The 21,040-nt window shown below is 38.5% G+C and overlaps 3 protein-coding genes across 3 annotated transcripts in view; 2 read left to right on the top strand and 1 right to left on the bottom strand.

The window, feature by feature from the left end:
* Positions 1-5,295, top strand: part of LOC136846238 (uncharacterized) — a 7,021-nt gene extending 1,726 nt beyond the window's left edge. The window contains exons 3-6 of the mRNA XM_067117041.1: positions 266-759; positions 1,659-1,767; positions 2,078-2,186; positions 5,153-5,295. Coding sequence (XP_066973142.1) covers positions 266-759; positions 1,659-1,767; positions 2,078-2,186; positions 5,153-5,295 — 855 coding nt within the window. The remainder of the gene's footprint in view (positions 1-265; positions 760-1,658; positions 1,768-2,077; positions 2,187-5,152) is intronic.
* Positions 5,296-5,472: 177 nt separating this feature from the next.
* Positions 5,473-6,232, bottom strand: LOC136846237 (uncharacterized). The gene is made up of 2 exons (XM_067117040.1): positions 6,186-6,232; positions 5,473-5,995 (listed from the first exon to the last, which is right to left on the bottom strand). The coding sequence occupies exons 1-2, from the start codon at positions 6,230-6,232 to the stop codon at positions 5,473-5,475; spliced, it is 570 nt and encodes a 189-aa protein (XP_066973141.1).
* A 1,044-nt stretch (positions 6,233-7,276) lies between these two features.
* On the top strand, positions 7,277-8,284 carry LOC136846236 (uncharacterized). The gene has a single exon (XM_067117039.1). It carries the CDS (start codon positions 7,277-7,279, stop codon positions 8,282-8,284), a length of 1,008 nt encoding a protein of 335 aa, XP_066973140.1.
* The last annotated feature ends 12,756 nt before the right edge of the window (positions 8,285-21,040 follow it).

Raw genomic sequence — 21,040 nt, 5'->3', positions numbered from 1 at the left:
ACAGTTTCCAGGGAAAAAGAGCAACAATAAAGAGTAACAATGTCAGTTGATAGAACTGCAGAATAACGCCAACGGTTTCCAGTCCAGTAGAAGTACTGAAGTGGCGCTGGATGAAAAGCGCGTATCCGCAAAGTTTTCCAAAGGTGGATTCCATACGGAATGGGAATGCACATAGAGGCAAAGGGCCTTCAGGAATACAATGGGCCAGTTCGGAGAGAGAGAGAAAGTTTATTTGATACCTAGACAATAACAATAATATCCAAAGAAATATTCACCTCACCCCACACACCACCCGACACCCCTACCCTACAATCCCACCCCAACCCCACACCCCACACCCCATCAACATACTACAACCCTACACATCACTGCACCCTACACACCACCTTACAACCCCACCCCACACCCCACCCAATACCCTATCCTCACCCACACCACACTCCAACCCACACCCCACCTCCTCCCAAACTCCACCCTACACCCCTCTTACCCACACACATCCCATTCCACCCCATACCCGTCCACACATTCCACACCACACACCATCCGACACAACCCCATACCCCACATTCCACCCCACCAAACCACCCCCTCCTCACACTTTACCCCTCACCACACCACACCCCGCATTCCAACTCACACCACACCAGACCCCCACCTCACACTCCTCCCCAAATCCCACATTCCACCTCACTCATCCTCACTCTCCACCCCACACCCCAACCTCTACCCCTCAGCCCACCCCACATCCCACAATATGTGGATTTGCCAAGAAAGCATTTCTCTCTCTCTCCCTCTCTCTCTCTCTCTCTCTCTCTCTCTCTCTCTCTCTCTCTCTCTCTCTCTCTCTCTCTCTCTCTCAATGCAACGTTTGAGATATTTCCTTCTCTACTGCTCATTTTCTGTGTTTTGTTTTGCCCTAGTGCAGAAGATATCTCTCAATAAATAAATCTCGTTGTATTCTCCCATTAAAAATATCATCTGTTTCCCAACCGTATTCTTACAGTAGGAGCTGAGAACATCCTTCCATCTTCTGAGAATAGCCGCTATCATCTCCCTCGTAAAACCACAAAAATCGTTCCTGAGCCATGAATCTCTGCTCTATATCGCCAACGTATCGAGAGTAAATGTGTGCATTTGTCCCACTGAAATGATATAAGGAAAGAAGTAAGTAGGGTAAGAAGGAAGGAAGGAAGGAATAAAAGCGTAAAAGTATGGAGATGATGAAACTAGAGATGCTTAATCAAGGCGTTGAATTTCTATATATATATATATATATATATATATATATATATATATATATATATATATATATATATATATATATATATATATATATATATATATATATATATATATATATATATATATATATATATATATATATATATATATATATATATATATATATATATGTGTGTGTGTGTGTGTGTGTGTGTGTGTTTTTGTGTGTGTGTGTGTAAATATAGCTTTTATCTCCAAGAGCTCCTAAGACCATTACTACTCAATCATAAAATTGCCTCAACATGTCTTTATGATCATAAAAAATTATGATTATCAGACGAACAGAAATGAGCATCCCTCACCATCTGGTGAAAAAATCTTCAACAAAACCATTTGTTCAAACCATCCATCACAGGAAACCATTTGCCCAACAGCTCAAAGAAGCACGAGGAGGGAGGAGAGATCGCATCAAAACCTTTCCAGTTTCCAGACCCAAGCGGATACAGTTTCCAGGGAAAAAAGAGCAACAATAAGAGTAACAATGTCAGTTGATAGAACTGCAGAATAACACATCACTGCACCCTACACACCACCTTACAACCCCACCCCACACCCCACCCAATACCCTATCTCACCCCACCACACACACTCCTCCCCAAACTCCACCCCTACACCCCTCTTACACGCCCGCACCACATCCCACATTCCACCCCATACCCGTCCACACATTCCACCCCACCACACACCATCGGACACAACCCCATACCCACATTCCACCCACACCAAACCACCCCCTCCTCACACTTTACCCCTCACCACACCACACCCCGCATTCCAACTCACACCACACCAGACCCCCACCTCACACTCCTCCCCAAATCCCACATTCCACCTCACCCATCCTCACTCTCCACCCCACACCCCAACCTCTACCCCTCAGCCCACCCCACATCCCACAATATGTGGACTTGCCAAGAAAGCATTTCTCTCTCTCTCTCTCTCTCTCTCTCTCTCTCTCTCTCTCTCTCTCTCTCTCTCTCTCTCTCTCAATGCAACGTTTGAGATACTTCCTTCTCTACTGCTCATTTTCTGTGTTTTGTTTGCCCTAATTCAGAAGATAACTCTCAATAAATAAAACCCGTTGCATTCTCCTTACAAATATCATCTGTTTCCCAACCGTATTCTTACAGTAGGAGTTGAGAACATCCTTCCATCTTCTAAGAATGGCGCTTTCATCTCCTCGTAAAACCACAAAAATCGTTCCTGAGCTTTGAATCTCTGCTGTATATCAGCCAGGATCGAGTAAATGTGAGCATTTTGCGCCACTGAAATGCGTAGAAGGAAAGAAGGAATGAAAGAAAGAAAGAAGAAAGGAAGGAAGGAAGGAATAAAAGCGTAAAAGTATGGAGATGATGGAACTAGAGAGATGCTTAATTAAGGCGCTGAGATTTATATATATATATATATATATATATATATATATATATATATATATATATATATATATATATATATATATATATATATATATATATATATATATATGAATATCTTTTCCTGTAATACTACAGTGTAATATGAAAATAAGAAGGCCCATAAAACACTATTTAAACGTTGAAACCATATATTTCGGGCACTTGTTTCTGTGCCCCTGTTCACTGGTAGAATATGGACAGGTGGAAAGTTACAATGGTATATATACAAAAACATGAAGGTGTGGCCTTAGGCCTCCGATGTTAAGGAGGTGGCGTTTCTTAAGAAGGAGGAGATTGACCAAATTCCCTAGTGGTTTTTGGCCTCATTAGCTCCCGTTTGGCGATGGATCTGGCGGTCGCGTTTCTTGGGTCATCTTCTTCAAGAGGGGTCTGAGGATTAAGGTGTCAATGGCGTCCGATTTCCAATGTCCTCCTGACAGGTTCATATTGTTGGTTTGATTGATGATAGCAGATTCCAGCATCTTTCTTTTGTACGGACAGCTACTCTTGAAAACCAACTCCGCCCCACTCCAGTTAATGACATGCCTGTATTTCTAATATGTAGGAAAATTCCCGAACTCTCTCGTAAAGCGTAACGTACTGATCTTTTGTGCTCTGTTATTCTTTGCGAGAGCGATCTACCTGTCTCGCCTACATAGATGTCATGACAATTACTACACGGTATCTTGTAAACTCCGGCTTCTTCCCTTTTGTTATTTAAGTATCGTTAACGAGCGAACTCCCGATGGATTTGGGATAATGGAAAATGAAAGGATTATTAGAACTGAGTTGCTCGGTGGCCTTTTGGATGTTTTTCATCGTATGGAAGCTTTATTTTGTTGTTGAAATCTATTTGCCTGTTGTGAGTGGGACCTCTGTAGTATATTTTATTCGCTTTATTAATAGCCCTCTCGATAATGTGTGGTGGATAGAGCAGTTGCGTTAGGTGTTGGCGGATCGTGTTAAATTCTTGATCCAGGTACTCATTTGAACATATCCTAAGTCCTCTGAGGAATAGGTTGCACCCTACCATGATTTTTACGGAGACGTCGTGGTAGCTTAAGAAATGAATGTAGGAGACAGCGAAGGTGGGTTTTCTATATACTGTAAATGCATACCTGTTCTGTTTTCTTATGATCAGTACATCTAGGAACGGCAGTTTTCCGTCCTTTTCCCATTCTGTTTTAAATTTTATGGTCGGAACTAGCGAATTTAGCCTATTAAAAAAATTCATTAAAGTCCCCCCAGCTATTGTCCCAGAAAGTAAAGATATCATCTACGTATCTAAGCCAGATCATATTATGGGGTTTGATAGACGACAAAAGTTCTGTTTCGAAATATTCCATGTACAAGTTTGCTAGAAGGGGTGATAGGGGACTTCCCATGCTACAGCCAAATTTTTGTTTGTAAAAATTACCATTGAAAGAAAACACGTTGTTAGTTACACATAGATAAAACTTTAAAACTTATCAACCTCTGTGGGGTGTGGGGTTGGGGTGGGATTGTAGGGTAGGGGTGTCGGGTGGTGTGTTGGGTGAGGTGAATATTTCTTTGGATATTATTGTTATTGTCTAGGTATCAAATAAACTTTCTCTCTCTCTCTCTCCGAACTGGCCCATTGTATTCCTGAAGGCCCTTTGCCTCTATGTGCATTCCCATTCCGTATGGAATCCACCTTTGGAAAACTTTGCGGATACGCGCTTTTCATCCAGCGCCACTTCAGTACTTCTACTGGACTGGAAACCGTTGGCGTTATTCTGCAGTTCTATCAACTGACATTGTTACTCTTTTATTGTTGCTCTTTTTCCCTGGAAACTGTATCCGCTTGGGTCTGGAAACTGGAAAGGTTTTGATGCGATCTCTCCCTCCCTCCCTCGTGCTTCTTTGAGCTGTTGGGTAAATGGTTTCCTGTGATGGATGGTTTGAACAAATGATTTTGTTGAAGATTTTTTTCACCAGATGGTGAGGGATGCTCATTTCTGTTTTATGATTGAGTAGTAATGGTCTTAGGAGCGCTTGGAGATAAAAGCTATATTTACACACACACAACACACACACACACACACACACACACACACATATATATATATATATATATATATATATATATATATATATATATATATATATATATATATATATATATATATATATATATATGTATATATGTATATATATATATATATATATATATATATATATATATATATATATATATATATATATATATATATATATATATATATATATATATATATATATATATATATATATATATATATATATATATATATATATATATATATATATATATATATATATATATATATATATATATATAAATCTCAAACCTTGATTAAGCATCTCTCTAGTTTCATCATCTCATATTTTTACGCTTTTATTCCTTCCTTCCTTCCTTCTTACCTACTTACTTTTTCCTTATATCATTTCAGTGGGACAAATGCACATTTACTCTCGATACGTTGGCGATATAGAGCAGAGATTCATGGCTCAGGAACGATTTTTTGTGGTTTTACGAGGAGATGAAAGCGGCTATTCTCAGAAGATGGAAGGATGTTCTCAGCTCCTACTGTAAGAATACGGTTGGGAAACAGATGATATTTTTAATGGGAGAATACAACGAGATTTATTTATTGAGAGATATCTTCTGCACTAGGGCAAAACAAAACACAGAAAATGAGCAGTAGAGAAGGAAATATCTCAAACGTTGCATTGAGAGAGAGAGAGAGAGAGAGAGAGAGGGTTGAGGGGTCTAGGTTGGGGTGTGGGGTGGAGAGTGAGGATGGGTGAGGTGGAATGTGGGGTTTGGGGAGGAGTGTGAGTTGGTGGTCTGGTGTGGTGTGAGTTGGAATGCGGGGTGTGGTGTGGTGAGGGGCAAAGTGTGAGGAGGGGGTGGTTTGGTGTGGGGTGGAATGTGGGGTATGGGGTTGTGTCGGATGGTGTGTGGTGTGGGGTGGAATGTGTGAACGGGTATGGGGTGGAATGTGTGGACGGGTATGGGGTGGAATGTGGGGTGTGGTGTGGGGCGGTGTAAGAGGGGTGTAGGGTGGAGTTTGGGGAGGAGTGTGGGGTGTGGGTTGGGGTGTGGTGTGGGGTGAGGATAGGGTATTGGGTGGGGTGTGGGGTGGGGTTGTAAGGTGGTGTGTAGGGTGCAGTGATGTGTAGGGTTGTAGTATGGGGATGGGGTGTGGGGTTGGGGTGGGATTGTAGGGTAGGGGTGTCGGGTGGTGTGTGGGGTCGTGTGTGGGGTGAGGTGTGGGGTGAGGTGAATATTTCTTTGGATATTACTGTTATTGTCTAGGTATCAAATAAACTCTCTCTCTCTCTCTCTCTCTCTCTCTCTCTCTCTCTCTCTCTCTCTCTCTCTCTCTCTCTCTCTCTCTCTCTCTCTCTCTCCGAACTGGCCCATTGTATTCCTGAAGGCCCTTTGCCTCCATGTGCATTCCCATTCCGTATGGAATCCACCTTTGGAAAACTTTGTTTTCGGATACGCGCTTTTCATCCAGCGCCATTTCAGTGCTTCTACTGGACTGGAAACCGTTGGCGTTATTCTGCAGTTCTATCAACTGACATTGTTACTCTTTTATTGTTGCTCTTTTTCCCTGGAAACTGTATCCGCTTGGGTCTGAAAACTGGAAAGGTTTTGATGCGATCTCTCCCTCCCTACCTCGTGCTTCTTTGAGCTGTTGGGTAAATGGTTTCCTGTGATGGATGGTTTGAACAAATAATTTTGTTGAAGATTTTTCACCAGATGGTGAGGATGCTCATTTCTGTTCGTCTGATAATCATAATGTTTATGATCATAAAGACATGTTGAGGCAATTTTATGATTGAGTAGTAATGGTCTTAGGAGCTCTTGGAGATAAAGCTATATTTACACACACACAAAAAACACACACACACACACACACACACACACATATATATATATATATATATATATATATATATATATATATATATATATATATATATATACATATATACATATAAATATATATAATGTGGATGTATAAATATAACAAACCTCAAAGAGGTCCTACCACCAATGCCTAATTAATTTTAAAGATGCCTCAACATGGCATTATAATAATAAAAAATTACGATTATCAGACGAACAAAAATGAGCATCCCTCATCATTTGGTGAAGAAACTCTCCTTCAACAAAATCATTTGTTCAAACCATCCATCTCTGGAAACCTTTTACCCAACGGCTCAAAGAAGCACAAGGGAGGGAGGAAGCGAGCGCATCAAAACCTTTCCAGTTTCCAGACACAAGCGGATACAGTTTCCAGCGAAAAAGAGCAACAATAGAGGAGTAATAATGTCAGCTGATACGACTACAGAATAACGCTTCCGGTTTCCGGCCCAGTAGAAGTACTGGAAGTGGCATTGGATGAAAAGCGCGTATCCGAACACAAAGTTTGACAAAGGTGGATTCCATACGGAATGAGAATGAATGCACATGGAGGCAAAGGGCCTTCAGGAATACAATGGGCTAGTTCAGAGCTTTCAACGGGCTGAGAGAGAGAGTGAGTTTATTTGACATCTAGACAATGACAGTAATATCCAAAGAAATATTCACCTCATCCCACACTCCACCCCACATCTCACCCCTCCCACCTCCTCCACACCTCACCTCCTTATCCCCACACACCATCCCACTCAACATTCCCACAACCTACACACCATCAACATCCCCCAACATACCCCAAACACTCCAACCTACTCCCACGCCCTGTCCCATCCCACACTCCCACCCACACCCTACGACACACTCTGCCCCACCCACATACCCAACACACTCAACAACTCCCCACACTGCCCCACCCCATACTCCCACCCCACCTCACACCCCCATCCACACCCCTACACTCCACACCTATCCACACCATACACCTCACACTTCACACCCCACCCCACACCCCCAACCCACCATACACCCCACATTCCATACCCCACCCTACACCCCCATCCACCATACACCCCATACTCACACCCCACCCCACACCCCATCCCACCATACACCCCATACTCCACCACACCCCACCCCCATCCACACCATACACCCCACCCAACCCCACCACACACTTCCTCCATTCCCTATCCTAACACACCACCTAACCCACACCACCTACGTACCCCACACCCCAATCTACTCCCACACCCCACCCCAACCCCACACCCAACCCAAAACCCCAACCACACAACACCACCCACACTCAGACCTCACCCACACCCCTCCCCACATCCCCATCCACCCCACACCCAACCCCACACCATTCCCAACCCCACATCCACACCTCTTCCCTACACACTACACACCATACCTCGAACCCTCACTACACCCCAGCCCTGGACAGCAACGTGACTTAGCATTAAGCTTTTATGAGGTTCTTTCCCAAAAGATGTATTTAGCTTATGGCCTCTCTCCCATAGACATTGAAGAACACGAAAAGAATTTCGGGATATTCCTTCCTTTAATAAAGAAGAAGAAGAAGAAGAAGAAGAAGAAGAAGAAGAAGAAGAAGAAGAAGAAGAAGAAGAAGAAGAAGGACATATGAAGGAAATAAATCATGGCTGAATTGACAGAGGAAGATTTATTCATCTTCTACAGACGATCTCGTTATCGCTTCTCTCTCTCTCTCTCTCTCTCTCTCTCTCTCTCTCTCTCTCTCTCTCTCTCGTTTTCCTAATATGATCCTACAAGTTATCAAAAACGGAAATCTAAGTGCTAGTTATAAAAAACCACAAAATGTGGAATAGCCAAGAAAGAATATTTCTCCTCTCTCTCTCTGTTAAACGTACATTGAGTACCACAGACAATTAGAATTATTGGCATTTGTCAGCATTTCAAAAAGTGGCAGATGTCACAAAACGTGCAAGATGCACTTTATCTTTTCGTCAATAGATAGAAAGAACTATTTAATGGCATTTGCGAATCATTCATTTCGTAACATGTTGTAATGTACTGTGTTGTAGTAAGACCTTTTATTACAACATCAGTTAAATGAGCTGAAGGCTCTATAAATCGTTCGTGAAGAAGAGAAGAGAAAGATTTGCAATAAACGGGCAACAGAAGCGATCATATAAATATGCTGAGTTTATTCAACATGAGACTCTTTCTAGTTTTCGCATATTTTGCAAAAATATTACTCTTAATATTTCAATAAATGCATAATTTATTGTAATGTAAGACAGCTGGATTTCATTTCATTATAAGTGTTGGAAAAAAATAGGATCCTAAGCCCATATCGAATAACATTATTATTATTATTATTATTATTATTATTATTATTATTATTATTATTATTATTATTATTATTATTATTATTATTATTATTATTGAAAAGGATGGCTGTATTATGCGAATTTATCTTATACAGGACCTTCGTCAGCGCCATTTCGCAAGAGGAGATCGAACCTGAGTCGTGCTTTCCACAACCATGGAACAGCCAAAACCTCTGCCTCTGCTTCCTTGACGTCCTTGTGGAGCAGAGAGAGGCCTCTTTTTCTACGAAGGTCTACACGAAGCAGACGAACCTGAGCATGTGTATGAACGGGGTGAGCGAGTGCCCCGAGAGGTAATAGCGCTCCACCATCAGCGCCTACGGCAGGAGGGCCCTCTCGCACTGCTCCTCCTGGAATGACACACACGAAGAAATGGAACGTGTAGCCCAGACCCTCGTCTATCAAGGCGAACATCGATAAATGTAGTGGCAGGAACCTCGTCCCGATGCCCCTGAACGCACAGAGCTCTTCTATAAAGGACAATTTCATCATAAACATAAAGAAGATGAACGTGCCCTCAAAAACGTCATCGAGGAATATGTCTGCCCCGTTGATCCTAATAAGAATATTTATCTGATCATTTATTACAATAGCAAAAAGACGAGCAGCCTGGTGATGCGTAACAATCCAGCCGCCCCCCCCCCCTCAGCAGGACCCCTTGAAGACAACCAACGTGGTATACCGGTACTCATGCCCTGTCCAAGGATGCCTCGGTTCTTACATCGGCATGACCACCATGCGTTTCTCCAAGAGGATTTCCTGCCACAAACAAGAGGGAGCCATTTTTAACCATGCCAGGACCGCCCATAACCAGAGAATTGCAAGAAAAGATATAATCACGAAATGGAAATAATTGACCGAACTACGGACCACCGCCGCCTGCGCCTCTGGGAGCATTGCACATTAAGAAGGAGAAACCAACCCTCAGCATTAAGCAGGAAACCTCTCTCCTCCCCACGGCTGCCAGGAGACCTGCACCGAGCGACCCCCATAGCAAACAAACGAATCAAAATTCCGCATCTGAGGATCGAAATTCTCACTTTCATCAACAGCACTACCATGCCGCTCGCAACCAACGAGCTGGTCGAAACATGTCGATGGTACCACAACCTGAAGTAGAAGAACCTGAATCCAGACCACGAAGGATTCCACGGATTTCTGGTTGGATATTTTAATAAAAGACTTCCTGCATTCCGCACACTATCCTTTTTCCAGTATGAATATTGGTCAGTTGCTGATCAACACAGCAGAGCCTGAAAGAGCAAATTATAAGGAAATAGAAAAGATCCTGTATAGGATAAATTCGCATAATACAGCCATCTTTTTCAATAAGACCTGTTTAAGACAGGGTCTGTATCCTTTATATTATTATTATTATTATTATTATTATTATTATTATTATTATTATTATTATTATTAGGCAGAAATGGAGCAATGAAAATTCCACCTGATCAGATATTAATCTATCCTTTTGGAACTATTATTATTATTATTATTATTATTATTATTATTATTATTATTATTATTATTATTATTATTATTATTATTATTATATGAGTTTATCTCAAACTGATAGGTACATATCTCTGACGTGTACGATTATTTCTCTTAAATATTTCCCACCATGATTTATATCTCAGGAAATCACAAGACGTGTTTTTCACCTCTCTCGAAACGTAGACCATGTAAACGGGAGGGCCTCGATGAGGTAATCCTCATCCTGCCTCACTGAAAGAACCTCCACCTCTAACAAGTAACTGTTAGTGTACATATCTATAAAGAGTTGTTCAGAATAAACAGGATTTCCTTGAAACAGTGGATGAAACTTGGATGACGCCCATCAAACTTGATGGAACTTTTGAGATACCTCTCTTCTCTACTACACTATTTTTATGCATTTTAGTTTTCTGAAAAGAAAACTTTTGTATAACTTTGTCTGTCCCTCCGCACTTTTTCTGGCTTCACTTTTTCTGTCCGCCCTCAGACCTTAAAAACTACTGAGGCTAGAGGGCTGCAAATTGGTATGTTGATCATCCACCCTCTAATCATCAAACATACCAAATTGCAGCCCTCTAGCCTAAGTAGATTTTACTTTATTTAAGGTTAAAGTTAGCCATAATCGTGCTCCTGGCAACTATATATATGCCAGGCCACAACCGGGCCATGGTTAAAGTTTTATGGGGCGCGGCTCATACAGCATTATACCGAGACCACAGAAATTTAGATCTATTAGTGGTGGCCTTGATTATACGTTGTAGTGGTTGTACAGAAAACTCAATTGCGCCGAATAAACATCGGCACATTTTTTACTTGTTACAATTTTATTTAGCCATAAGTGCTGTTCCACCTTCGTGAATTCCATAATGCAGAAGACAATTCTCAATAAATAAAACCCTTTTCATTCTTCCCATGTGAAGTTCAGCCATTTTCCCACCTGTTGCTTGAGAGTTGAGAACCGCCTTCCATCTTCAGAGAATGACCGGTCTCTTTCCCCTCGCAAAGCCCTGAAGACCGTTCTGGGTAAAACAGTTACCGAGCTCAATTTCTGCTCGACATCAACCACGGATCGACTGTAAAATAGGAGTATTTGTGCCGGTTAAGTTCGCAGAAGGAAGGAGGCAAGGAAGGAAGGAAGGTAGGAAGGAAAGAGTAAAAGTGGGGGAGATGAAGGAACGAGGAGATGCTTATAGCCTCACCGGTGAGATTTTTTCATATATAGTGGGTTTTGGGATGGGTGATAAGACTACTTTTTCTCTTTATTATTCTTCTTCTTCCCCTTGCTCTACTGATGCCAGGAACTCTTTTTATGATAGTGTTTATATCAGCGAATTATTTAACATCATACTAATCAAGTGTTTATATCACCACATTATTTTTCATCATGCTGATAAAGTGTTGATATCACTGGATTATTTTTCATGCTGATAAAGTGTTTATATCACTGAATTATTTTTCATCATACTGATAGCGTTTATATGGCTTAATTAATTTTTCACCATACTGATAAAGTGTTTATATTAGTAAATTATTTTTCATCATACCGATTGCGTTTATAAGACCTAATCATTTTTCATCATACTGATAAAGTGTTTATATCACTGATTTATTTTTCATCATACTGATAGCATTTATATGACTTAATAATTTTTTATTATACTGATAAAGTGTTAATATTAGTAAATTATTTTTCATTATACTGATAAAGTGTTTACATGACTGAATTATTTTTCATCTTACTGATAGCGTTTATATGACTGAATTATTTTTCATCATACTGATAAAGTGTTTATATCAGTAAATTATTTTTCATCATATGATAAAGTGTCTATATCAGAAAATTATATTTCATCATACTGATAAGTATGAGTGACCATATATATATAATATATATATATATATATATATATATATATATATATATATATATGTATGTATGTATGTATGTATGTATGTATGCGTGTGTGCGTGTGTGTGTGTGTGTGTGTATTCTACAGTCAATAACAGCAGTTATGGTAATAAAAAAGGAAAATGCTTATATAACCAAGCAAAAGAATTAGGTGGAAGCATTTCAAGTATTTGATACTGGTAATCCAGTCATGTGATTTAAAAGAAAATAACTGATTATCCTCAAGAAACTAGCTGACTATTTGAGCTTGATAGTTTCTTCAAAAGGTTGTTGTCACCAACCAGTCACCCTGAAAGTGAAATTTGCTATGAATATCTACGACCGAAAGAAAAACGGTTTTAGAAAGATAAAAATTACTTAATCTGATGGGAGCAGAGAAATTCCAGCGGGAATTCCCAATCAAATGAGCCGCAATTCAGAGGGCGATTTCCAAAGCTTCATATCCCACTGATTGTCATTTCCTTTGGCTATGACTGAGGCCATGAAAGCATTTATGAGATCGTGCCATAAAAGATGATTTATGGGGAGGAGGATGACCCCAGGGCCTCTGGACTCAAAAGTTTTCCGTCGTGACCTCAGGATTTATTACGAAATACAGTTGACCAAACTGGAAGGAAATTCCTCGTTTAAATCAGCATTTCAACATTATAGCGATCCGGGAAGGTAACTACTGTTTGCTATTACTTGGCCATATCCTCTCTCTCTCTCTCTCTCTCTCTCTCTCTCTCTGTCTCTCTTTAAGCAGTACAAGTTACCAGAGATTACACAGAATAATTATAGCGATCTAGGAAGATGACTACTGTATGATACGACTTTATCATAGCTCTCTCTCTCTCTCTCTCTCTCTCTCTCTCTCTCTCTCTCTCTCTCTCTTGTTTTGTCTGTCTGTCTGTCTTTTACACTAGTGGGATACATAAAGAGGCAGTTCAAATACATAAACAAGGAAACGGTGCTGCAGCTCTACACAGCCATAGTTAGACCTCATCTTGAATGTACAGTACAGTTTTGGTCACCAACACTAAGAAAGGACATAAATAAATTAGAAGGGGTACAAGCAAGAGCCTCAAATTAAATCCACTTAAACATATAGGTTACCAAAGACGACTAGAGAGCCTGAACATCTATGGCTTAGAAACACGACGATTGCGAGGACAACTCATAGAAATATTCAAAATACTGAAAGTCATAACAAAAGTAGAGAGTAACCTCTTCACATTAAACGAAAACCAGTCAAGAAATCACAGATGGAAACTAGAACTGAAGAGATACAGCACATCTCATTGTGGGAACTTCCTCACATACGAGATATGTGACATATAGAATAAACTGCCACCAGAAGTTGTCAACAGCAACAGTGTGGAAAAGTTTAAAAGAAAGCTAGACTAAATCATTAGAACACTGTGAATGAACAGCAAAACCTGCTCCTTGAGATAAGTGAGCGCATGATGCCTCCTCGGATGGACTAAAAAGTCTTTGAAACATCCTAATCCTTTTAACTCTCTCTCTCTCTCTCTCTCTCTCTCTCTCTCTCTCTCTCTCTCTCTCTCTCTCTCTCGTCTGTTTGCCTCTCGCACGCTCTCTCTCTCTCTCTCTCTGACACTTTCCATTTTGGAGAGACGTCACCAGGAGAAAGTTAGTGGTCATTGATAGTCCAAATCCGACGGAGAAATCGACCAAATCTAGAAAGACAGTTTTCGGTTCCTAAGAAGTTTGTTTTCCCCTTCGAGGAACTACAAGATGTGAGAGGCCCAATACAGGAATACCATTTGAAGGACTGCTCCTTAGGGAAATGGAAATAAAAAGCTTTATATGTTTTTCATCATTTCTTTTCAGAATTTATATCGCATTTTTATGAGTAATATGAAGTTCATGTCAGGAATCAACGGTTAGATGTGCAAAAATATGCTACATATATGTGCACATTTGAGTATATGCGCGCACACACAAGCACACAAGTACACACATACATACATGCATACATGCATACATACATACATACATACATACATACATACATACATACATACATACATACATATATATATATATATATATATATATATATATATATATATATATATATATATATATATATATATATATATATATATACATATTCATCTATATATACATAACATACCCCAACAATAATACCAGACTTAAGTATAACCACTCAGACATCTCACTTGCCCAAAGCAATTAGCAACTAACAGGGTACAAGAAAATTGCTACGAGCATTTCCTGGCAAGATGAAGAAGTCTCAATAAAAGCTTTATTAAGGTGTTTCCTGGAGGGAGATCTCATCTCTCTTTCCTCTCTCATGATAAGGGCAGTAATTGTGTCTTATTTATAGTCTATTTCAATCTGGTAATAACAGTAATTGTTTTTTTAATGTATAATCTATTTCAGTTTAAGTGAGTCGAGAATTTCTTTTTACACATTTTTTCTTTATACTGAAAGTGAATAACTATTGTTATTCAGTGTAGGAATTTAACTTTCATTATTTTGTTTTTTACTGAAGATATTGAATTGGAAGTTTATGATGTATCAAAATATGGAATTAGGAACCGAGATTTAAGAAAATTTCAGATTATTCCTCAAAGATTTTGGCCATTCTTATTTGTCACATCATCCTAATAATATCACCATTATTTGAAAAAATCAATCTTCAAACTTGATAAATAATAATAATAATAATAATAATAATAATAATAATAATAATAATAATAATAATAATAATAATAATAATAATAATAATAATAATAATAATATTAATAATAATAATAATAATATGACTGGTATTACCATTGTTAATATTCAACAATATATATATTAAAAATAATAGGAGAGATTCCCTTCGGCAGAAAACAGAATAATAAAAAATAAAAAAAATAAACTCAAACGCAACGGAATAGTTAATAGGTAAAATAAAATCATCTCCAAGTTAAAGTATACGACAGCCAACGGCAAACTGGAAAATGTTCAAATTTGACCTAAACAGAAAGAAATAACTCTGAAATTGGCGTCCACAGCAGTTATACGAAAAACAGAGCAAATAAGTATAGGCTTGGGAAAAGTATATAAGCAGGACTTAACCTTTTTACACTGTGAATGAAAATAATTATTTAATTTAAAGTTATTTGACCTAAACGGAACAAAATATCTTTTGAAATTTAGTCTAAAGGAAAGATACAAAAAACAGAACAAATAAACATAGGTTTATTTGAGGTATACAAACACAGTTATCTGTTATACACTGTGAATGCAAATAGTAATGTTCTTAAGTTACGCACAGCCACCTGAGCATAATATCTTGTAGAAGAATTACACAATAACCGTAAAGTTAACTATTAAAGAATTCCGTTTTTTTTATTTATTTTTGTTCATTATTCTGCTCTCTGACCAAGGGAGTCTTGCTTCTTTTTATTTACATTAATACTTAACAATGGTAATACCAGAGATATTATTATTATTATTATTATTATTATTATTATTATTATTATTATTATTATTATTATTATTATTATTATTATTATTATTATCATGGGTGTATTCAATGTTACAGCCCTCAAAGAATTATACAGTAGATTTATTATCGTATAATTGATGTAACTGAAACTACTTACATACATACATACATTACAACATACATACATACATACAGGTGAAACCCTTCCTGGAAAGAGTTCCAAGTTGAGGAAAGCTGAAGTGGAACATTCCTCTTATTCCACCTCCCTTTTCTTCTGTCTGCGAGCAGATTCCAGTTACTCCCAGGAATAACCCAGAGACTGCATCCCATTCCAGGAACGATAAAGCGAGAGAATTAGGAATCGTTGAAGACATCTCTTCTCATTTCCTTCCTGTAGTTATTCTCTCCATTCTTCTTCTTCTTCTTCTTCTTCTTCTCCTCCTCCTTCTCGTTATCTTATTATTTTTATTCTTCCTCTTTTCCTTCTTATACTTCTCTTTTCATAATTTTTCCTTCTAATTCTTCTTCTTCTTCTTCTCCCCTTTCTTCTTCTGCTTCTTCTGCTCCTGTGTACATAAGATAAAGGCTGTTCAGGTGATACCTAAACCTCTGCCCCTTAGGAGGGTATTGCCCTCAGTACGCCTCATTTAGTGCACTGTAAGCATTCTAAAAGGTGTTTGCAGCGTCCCTTCTCCTACCACCCAGCTACACCCACTTTTTAGTCTTTTACTTTACCTCCGTTCCCCTTCCATTCTTCGATCCTGCTGTCCAACACCTCTTAACTATTACTTATATATGTAATTGTGGAGTTTTTCGTCTCGTTTATATTCTTCATCTCTTTATCTTGCTGTCCAACTGCTCCAACTCCCTCTTTTCAATGTCTTCACTGCTGAATGGCCGAAAGTGGAGGGATGGATGGGGATAATATGCACTTCTGCATTGGTTTCCACTTCAATGCACCTTTCCATTGATTTCCACATTACTGCAATTCTGCATTTTAATACCCTTATGCATTACTGCCATTTCAATGCATTACTTCCATTTCAATGCACTTATGCATTGATTGCCACTCAATGCACTTCTTCATTGATTTCCACTTCAATGCACTTTAGCCTTGATTTCCACATCACTGCACTTCTGCATTGATTTCCACTTCACTGCACTTCTGCACTGATTTTCAAAGTGCATTGATTTTCATTTCAATGTGCTTCATCATTGATTTTCACTTCAATTGACCTCTGCATTGATTTCCACTTTAATGCTCGAGTTTATATATATATATATATATATATATATATATATATGAGATATATATATATATATATGACCTGCATGTGTGTGTGTGTGTGTGTGTGTGTGTGTGTATATAAATATATTGATCAAGGCAGCCAGCAAACACATACATTGGTATCAGGGTTGCCAACTTATCACATATGGTCAGTGATGCCAACACATCATCACTCTTCAATTGCTGCCCAAATGAGATGCCATATAAAAGAGGCATTATTGACTTTATTTTGAATAGAATAAATAATGCTAAATAAAGAAAGTAAGTATTTATTGTTTATTAATGAAAATATGAATGTTTGAGTTCAAACCAGCACTTGGCTCACTGTCTGTCTGTTCGAGGCTAGTCCACTACATCTTGACTCGAGGTGCCTGTGCGAGGCTAGACAGACTGACTGACAGGGTGGCTCAGAAAACAAATATTGAAGACCGCATTCGTATGCAAGACTTCGACTCTGACTTCAGTTTCCCATAAGGAGTGATTATTGTACAGTCACGCACAAAAGTCTCGATACTCTATGTCTAGACTTTCAGACAAATTGTCAACCGAAAGCAACATCTGGCAGCCACAGCGGGGGGTGAGGGAGGGTGCCACCCTGGGCAGCAGATTGATTGACTGATTTGTGGCCATTAAAACTGGCGTCACAACGTCTAGGTTATTGAACGTGGCAGGCAGCAGAGTTGCCGTGAAGTGACCGAGTGATTTAAAGGGACACCTTATTTTATCACCTTATCATTTGCAGGCTCTGAAATGTTTTGAATTGGAAAAAAAGAGTAAAAGGTAAAAGCTAAAGTGACAAAGACCAAAGCCTGAACTTCATCAGTCATGTATGGGTTCCCTTCTCAAGCTTCATTAAGAATGAAACCTCATGAGGAGGTCTGTTGCTGATTAAAGTTGCTCATTGTTAGTCTTAATTTAAAGAGAGCAGTCTCCTCGATGCGTTGTTTCTTAAGAGCACCTAACGTTTGTTCCCGGAATTTCTTAGCCTCCGAAATTGCAATATTCCCTCAGCGCCTGTCACAGATATTATACCCAAAATTCATAAATGAAGCTGCACTCAAATATTTTACGAATTTTATTAGCTAAAACGAATTTTTGACCATATTTCTTATATTTCTGAAACGTTAAAGAAGTTTTCTCTCATTTCGACAAAATTTTTCTTTAAGAATTCCCGAATGAACACACTAAAATAAATAACTCAGTAGCATAATCAAATCATAATAATTTCATTTTAACAAATGATGCGAAAGCCATGTTTTACGCACAAGAAGTTAAAATTTCTCTCCTTGTATAAACCCAAAAGATCTTTAGTTTCTCCTTCGCAAATTCTGCGGGACAAGGTCTCGCATGGCCGAGGTACGATAATTTCCCTTGGCATCCACTATGCGTCTGACATGGCTATGTTCATTCACAGAAAACCATACTGTTCCAGGACTTCACGAAATCTCATGTTGTTGCGTCTAACAACCGTAAAACGGATTGGGCAACAGCAGGGAAGTTCCAGAGAGACTGAGAGATTAGAGAGTACCATTATGATTTAGAGAGAGAGAGAGAGAGAGAGAGAGAGAGAGAGAGAGAGAGATTTTCTGTAAAACTGTCAAGAAGAAGCCACGTTAGCAAGAACCAAAGTTCTAGCTTAGGATATTGTCAAGACACTGCAATTTTACTGGAATTCCAAACCTTACTATTTTTGAAACGGAAATTGAGAGAAAAGAAGGTTTGGAAGGTGTAACAGGAGGACGAATACCTTTTGCAGTTGCACTTTGAAGCACTTGTTAGGAGAGGGTTGAGGAAAGTAAGATGGAAGAGAGAGAATGTGAACGAAGGTACAGTCAAAGGAATGAAAAAGGTTGCAGCTATGGGCAGTGGAACGGACGATGCAAAGAACCATAAGTAGGCTAATGCTTACAATGCACTGCGTGAGGTGCACTGACGGCATTCCCCCACCCACCCCTCCCCCTACGGGGATACTAGCATGATGATTCTGATTAGTTCCCTGATTAGAGCGTTCGTGTAATTGCGGTTCCAGTTACAGTCTCAGAGACACAAGAGGTTTTCTGAGAACGAAATTCTCACCCAGGCGAGAATGTGTATGATTATTCTCGCTTCAAACCCTCCATGAAAACTGATGTCCTTCGTCATGTTTCAGAGACATTTGGCCCAAGAGAAGTCTGCATAGATAACAGCCTTGTCTTTGAAGTCTCGAGAGCGCAGTGGGTGTCTGTTGTCTGTGTATATTCGGAAGAGACAAAGGAGGATGACATACCTTCGTTTTTTTTTGTAGGTGAAGGAAAACATAAAGTTTAAAAGCAGGTGCGGTGGTTGTATAATGGGAATCATGAAGGCCTGCAGAAATGTTGAGGGAATCACACTGATCCTAATTAGAATTAACTACAATTCTTGACATAACATAAAACAGGAGAGCATCGCTAGTTTGGCAGAAAAAAAATTGATAAAAAGATATGACTGTGTGACTAAAAATCAAGAGGATATTAGACTAAAATATTAGTTTTTTGCTTAAAACACATTCACAAAAAAATTAATATACTAAAATAGGAAACAATAAGCTAAAGGAAGCAAAAACGTATTAGTTAAATAAAATGTGATAAAGAAAATCAGATTGAGTGATACTGTGAAATTTTTGCAATTTCTGTTTAGTCCTCAGTACTTTTCCCTTTTAAATGACTAATAAATTTGGTAACTTGCTGTTTGCCATAAAGGCCTCTCAAATAAAAACTAAATATTCAAGAACGCTCTTATAATATTTCCATTTTGGTATTACTGGGATCATAAGATTTATAGGAATGACTTAACAAAATATGAGTTTGAGATACTTTGCCTTTTTGAGGACAAATCGAAGTTCAGGAAATGTTCAGTTAGATGTTAATCCTCTTCAAATGTGATGTGACAAGAAGCAATGCTTGCTGATATGTCAGAGTGTTGTTATGTGAAGAATAAACTTTCACTTTATAACTGTAGACTTGAAACTTATGGCGGGAATAACAACATTCTAGATTTTCTTTACAAAAACCTAATATTGTAAAAGATAAAACAAACCTTTCACGCGTCGTTCTCGGGAGTGAAGGCGAACTTTAATCTTGTATACATTCCACCTTTCAGGGCTAAATTCTCAAGTCAAGTGTTTTTTTTTTTTTTTATTCAGAGAAACAGAGCGCAATAAATTCTTCCTAATGGAGACCAGGGTGCCACGCCACGTCCTGCATTTGCGTTCGACAAAAATAAATGCTATACAAAAGACTGAAAAAGTGGAATGATGGAAATTGAATGGCCAACATTCGTTCTCGGAGAAAAGGAATTTATCCTGGAAATACATTCTGCCGTTGATTTCCTTATAATGAACAGGAATAAAATTATTGTTGATGAAACAGCAGATTTGCTGGTGTAAAGGAAGTTCTCTACACTTTTATTTTGTAATAAGCTTTCTTATTACTTTTTACTATTATTTAATCAGAATTTCTGGGAACATCTAAGATTTTCACGCTCTGAGAGAATTTTTTCTGAAAAGTTTTCCTTTATTTCTCAAAGGAAAATAAGCCACAGTCCAGTTAATGTTCTTACTGTAGAACTGAGTCTGACGAAATCATTTACTGGATAAGCAATTAATGTTATGTTAATTATCTGATAAGGGGTTTTCAATACAGTATGCATATTAGGGGATAAGGGTTGATAAATATTCTTTTATGATATATATATATATATATATATATATATATATATATATATATATATATATATATATATATATATATATATATATATATATATATATATATATATACTTTTCCCATCTTTATATGTGGTCGCTGTTTATTATTAGTCTTCTCCATCTTCTGCGATCATGCATC

Source organism: Macrobrachium rosenbergii, chromosome 15 (genome assembly GCF_040412425.1).
Source record: "Macrobrachium rosenbergii isolate ZJJX-2024 chromosome 15, ASM4041242v1, whole genome shotgun sequence".
Taxonomy (NCBI): domain Eukaryota; kingdom Metazoa; phylum Arthropoda; class Malacostraca; order Decapoda; family Palaemonidae; genus Macrobrachium; species Macrobrachium rosenbergii.
The sequence above is the reverse complement of the archived record's forward strand: the minus strand, read 5'-3'. Positions and strand labels throughout refer to the sequence as shown.